Source organism: Cannabis sativa, unplaced genomic scaffold (assembly GCF_029168945.1).
Source record: "Cannabis sativa cultivar Pink pepper isolate KNU-18-1 unplaced genomic scaffold, ASM2916894v1 Contig3, whole genome shotgun sequence".
NCBI lineage: Eukaryota > Viridiplantae > Streptophyta > Magnoliopsida > Rosales > Cannabaceae > Cannabis > Cannabis sativa.
Genome location: NW_026870039.1, coordinates 5,435,536 through 5,440,563, shown reverse-complemented (window position 1 = coordinate 5,440,563; position 5,028 = coordinate 5,435,536). Strand labels below are relative to the sequence as shown.

At 33.4% G+C, this 5,028-nt stretch overlaps 1 protein-coding gene across 4 annotated transcripts; it reads right to left on the bottom strand.

Annotated features, from left to right (window-relative positions):
- Positions 1 to 747: 747 nt before the first annotated feature.
- Positions 748 to 4,227, bottom strand: LOC133028931 (protein kinase STUNTED-like). 4 transcript variants are annotated; one of them, XM_061107834.1, is made up of 10 exons: positions 3,840 to 4,227; positions 3,665 to 3,738; positions 3,429 to 3,547; positions 3,192 to 3,307; positions 2,538 to 3,083; positions 2,197 to 2,445; positions 1,907 to 2,070; positions 1,589 to 1,816; positions 1,345 to 1,494; positions 748 to 1,246 (listed from the first exon to the last, which is right to left on the bottom strand). In XM_061107834.1, exons 1-10 carry the CDS (start codon positions 4,009 to 4,011, stop codon positions 980 to 982), a joined length of 2,085 nt encoding a protein of 694 aa, XP_060963817.1. In that variant the 5' UTR covers positions 4,012 to 4,227; the 3' UTR covers positions 748 to 979. The 4 variants fall into 4 exon arrangements, with proteins under 4 accessions (XP_060963817.1, XP_060963819.1, XP_060963820.1 ...); XM_061107836.1 differs by having other exon boundaries at positions 3,215 to 3,320; positions 3,665 to 3,746; positions 3,840 to 3,967; XM_061107837.1 differs by having other exon boundaries at positions 3,192 to 3,320; positions 3,665 to 3,746; positions 3,840 to 3,965.
- Between the last annotated feature and the right edge of the window lie 801 nt (positions 4,228 to 5,028).

Below are 5,028 nucleotides of genomic sequence, written 5' to 3'. Positions count from 1 at the left end.
TTTCATAAATTTACCAACTATATCCCCAAGTGCTTTTGCAAGTCCTCTTGTTTTTCTAAGAAACGAGAGTCTATAAATTTGGACTGAAAAGGTTTGAAAATGAGTCTCAGAGGTAACATTTTGGCCAGGGTCTGGTGTATGCAACAGTATGTGCATATTCTAGAAGTGAAAAGGTTCACGATATTTGTCACCTGCACAACCAATATTTAGTAAACACAAGTTTGAAGCTTCAGAGATTTTGAAAGGATATCTTCCATTCCAATGCTCTGCAATCTAATTTCTCAAAGTTGAGAGCCAGACTTTTCTGTTGGTGAGGACCCTTGCACATAGCACATGGTCCAAAGTGGAATGAATATCAACAACTACATCGTCAGCAAATTCAGATACAGATCTTCCTCCTCAGTTAGTGTAATAGTAGCCTTCATTTTGTGTGTAAGTGGATCTATGGAGTAAACTAGATTTTTGGATTGAAGGGAGGAGTTACATAAGGTTTGTGGATGAAAATCTGAAGTAAAATAAAAAAAATAAAAAAAATGTAGAAAGCCTTAAATGATTAAAAACTACCTCAGAGCACATATTGCAACATACACTTTTTACTTTTAGATATCCAATTTTCTAGAGTTGTTTTTTTATATTATTGAAACGCAATATTTTTGTAATTTTGAAACTTTAACACTGTATTTTTGAAAATTTAATACAGGAAAAATGTAAAAAAAAAATGTGATAGAAAAAATGTAAACATGAAAAAAAAAAAATTGGGTATTTTTATAAGATACCTTATATTATTATTATTATTATTATTATTATTATTATTATTATTACTATTATTATTTTTATTATTATTATTACTATTGGAATTTTTTATTTTTACAACAACAAAAGATCCACCTCAAACCTTGGGCGCTTTTCTTTTTGTTATCTTTCTCTCTATTGTAAATCTATAAATTACATGATCCATCCACAGAGCTTACACCTCTAATCAATCGAAACTTGGTGACCTACTCCATCGGTCTTTAAAGGACTCATTCAAATACATGCTGCTACTTCTGTCCGTACTGCTAAACGACGTCATTTCATCATCATCAACATCCAGTAATGCAAGACTCAAATGCAACTCTGCACTTGAATTTGGATAAACTTCATCATCTTCTTCTCCTTGGTTCTCTGATATGTCATGTTGTTGACAAATGTTTTTTGAGTTTGCCCACTTCTCAATATCTTCTTCTCCTTTCAATATCTTCATTATCTGAGGATCAAACAAAAAACAAATAAAAAAATGGTTAAAAGAACAAAAACTTTCCCAAAAAAGTGATGACATTGGTTTACAAAATGATGTAGCATTACTTGGCTGATGCTAGGGCGAAGCCTAGATGAGCGAATGAGGCAAAGAGTTGCTGCTAGAACCATTCTCTTCATTTGAACTTCATCAACTTTTCCATCCAAATTTGGGTCTAATAAACTTTTCACATCTCTACTCTCTAATAGTGGCTTTGCCTATAAACAAGTATTTCATATTAGTCAAATAAGAAGGAAAAAAAAAGGTTTCTAAAGTTTATAGGATAGATTTTTGATAAGTTTTCACTCTTACCCACATGACCAAACTCTCTTGTCCTTTAGGAGAATCAGAAACAATTGGTCTTCTTCCAGACAAGAGTTCAAGAAGTACAACTCCAAATGCATAGACATCAATCTTGTCACTAACTTTTCCATACATGAAATATTCAGGTGCTAGATAGCCAAATGTTCCAACCACATCTCCTTGGGTTACAAAAGATGAAGTTATGGGGCCCCATATGGCCAATCCAAAATCAGATAACTGTCACACAAAGGAAAATACAATCAAACATTATTAGTTTATTATTATCAAAGAAAGAAAACCAAGCTATGTGAATGTTTGCAGACTAACCTTTGCTTCAAACTCATTAGAGAGAAGAACGTTTGCAGACTTAATATCTCTATGAATCACAGGCTGAGGACTTTCTTTGTGAAGGTAATGGAGAGCTTCCGCAATCCCAATAGCTACATCATATCTTAGTTCCCATGACAAAACAAACTTGTCTTCCTTCTTACCTAAATAATTATTCATATAGTTTGTTCAGTTTGTATAGATGCCATCTTAATCTTATGCTAATCTTTAATGTAGAGCAAAGTAGTTAAAATAGAATAAGTAATTTTGGACTAGGAGTTAAACTTTACCATGTAGATTTTCTTCTAAGCTTCCTTTAGGAAGAAAATCATAGACAGAAATCAGAGCATTATCCTCAACACAAATTCCCAGTAAAGGAGTGATGTGTTTGTGTTTCAAAGAAGATATAATGTCAAATTCGAGGGCAAAATCTTTCCACCCTTGTTTTGATGATTCAAGAATCTTAATTGCCACTAACTTTCCACATTCAAGAGTTCCCTTATACACACGGTTACACCCCCCATTTCCAATCAGATTTTCTATCATTAAAAGAGGAAAAAAAGACTTTCAACATATGCTTAAGATTATAAATTGAATGATACAACCTTTAGTAGAACAGAAGATAAAAAACCTGAAGCAAATTGAGAAGTTGACGCTTTGAGATCATCAAGAGTGAACCATTTGTAGCCACGTGAGTTGGTGAGAAGAAGATTTTGCAACCCTTCTGGTATTTCACTAAAATCAGATAATTTGATACTATTATTAGTGTCATTATCAAAGTCATTGAGCTCTCCTTCCATGTTGGGATTCTCTACTATTGTTGGACAATGTAAATATTGCATTGGAGACCGATCTGGTAAGCTCATCACCCAATGAACCACTGAGATGTTCCTTGCCTTTGGGGTATGTGGGGCCCCTGAAATTGATTTTCTAAGCAAAGGCCAACCAAGCTTTTGGTCCATAGAAAAAGAATCGGTTGAAAGAAGAGAATCTGATCTTGAAAGGCTTCTTCTCTTCTCTTGATGGCTTATTAGACTGAATGAGTCAGTACTCCTAGTCGTTTCACAAAAGGATACCACAGTTTCTGTCTCCGCTTCAGAGTCGCCAAATTCAGACACAGTTTCTTTTGTTGTAAAAGGACTTGGTTTAAGTTCTTTCCGATCATTCGTCGCAGTGTCTATAGAATATAATCAGAAAACAGAAATTTATTTATTTTCTTGAAGATAATTAATGCATCAAATGGGGTCTTTCTATTTATTATTTTCTTGGGAAACAAACACCAAACCTGAAAGTTTAGTGATGGGGCACCTTCTGAAGAGAACTTTCCCATTGTGAATAGCCAGGACTTCTGTGGTTGAAGATAGCCTCTTGGCACAATATTTGGCTGTGGAAATCCTACTCCTGCAGACAAAATCTATTTAGAATAATCAGAAAGAAACCAAACTAAAGTTTGGAAGTATATAAATAAACTTATATATGTCTCTTTTTTTTCATTTGGACTATTTTTAACTTCTGAACCTACCTAATATTGCTTCGTTTACTTATGCCCAAAACCAGAGCTTCAACACCATGACTGATTGCCTCTCTCACCAGAGCCCTTCTGGCTGAACTTCCAGTTAATATCTGACCAGTAAGTGCCACCTAACAAATTTAATCACAAAAAAACAAAACATCCAAAGTCAAAATCAAAATGAAATTCCTAACCAAGAAAAACAAAAACCCGTTGGACAAAATTCAGCTTTGTAACAAAAACAGAACCTTTTTAACACTACATAAACCTTGATACACTTCCAGGTAATCATCTAAAGAAGGTTTCTTTTTCAAAGCTTCATCTGCAATACTAGACGAAAATTGTATCAATAACAACATTTAAATTTCTGTACAACTATATAATTAATAGAGATTTTTATGTATAAAGATAATAGCTATTGACCTGAATTTCTACAGACATGAATTGCAACAACAGAATCTCCAGGCTCAGCAACCTTCACAAGAGCCCAGCTGAGAATCTCTCTGCTATGGCTATCAATTCGAATACCAACCAAAACAATTCTCTCCTTTTTTGTATTATGAAGAACAGTCAAAAACTCCTCAAACACAGTCATGGTAGTAAGATAGTCGATGATCAGTCTCTTTCTCTTGTACAATTTTCAAAGTTTGTACAAGCTAAACTCTCTTCTTCCTTGACTATGAGTCATTACTGCTCCTGCAATAATAATAACAAAGATATCAAACGTGGAAATGATAAAAAGGTGGAACACAAAGAGTGTGAATATGAAGTTGCCACTGTCACTATAAAATGGTGTCCTTCGTATTTAAAATAATCATTTATTTTTATCCTCTTTCTAGAGTATTTAATGCAATTAAATATGATAAAAAAATTAGCATAAATAGAAAAAGATAAAAGTGACCCGACAAATGAAATGGTACCTAAAACTTGGTTTGGTTCCATCTGTTGTTGAAGCCCCCACCATGACAATGCCCTTTTTAAAACCAGAAATACCGCCAAATAACATCACCTTCCATACCTACTGCAACTCTGCTATTCAATACTAAAATAATAAATAAAATAAAATAACAAAAGAATTTGCAATTTTAATAATTCATCGTTTTTGATTTGAAAGTGTTTAAATGAAGAATTATTATTAATAAACGTTTTTTTTTTTGGAAATATGTTCAGAAGAAAGTGTCGGTAGAAGGCTGAAATCCCCCCAACGAGACGGCACTATTTCTTTTATTTGTTTTTCGTTTTTATTTTTATTTTTTTTATATAAAATTTGTTTATTTATTTGGTGGATGAGATCATTCTTCTTCTTTGTTCTGTTTATTTGGAATGTGATTTTTTTTGGGTGAAAATGTGTTAGTTAAAGTGTAGAGATAAATTGAAAGGAGTCCGTTAAAGTCACCGGCAAATACTGCGGGAAACCCCCGATACCCGGTCGCTCTAGGTGAACCGACGTAACAGGAGAATGGCTTTTCCAACGGCCATTGCGGGTGCACCAATGGGGAGAACTACAGAGAATTTGTTTAAGACAAACAAGAAGTACTATTGTAATAAACTAGTTATGTTCTAAGGTCAATATTTGTTTTGTTTTTTTTTTTCAAAAAAATGTCAACAATTC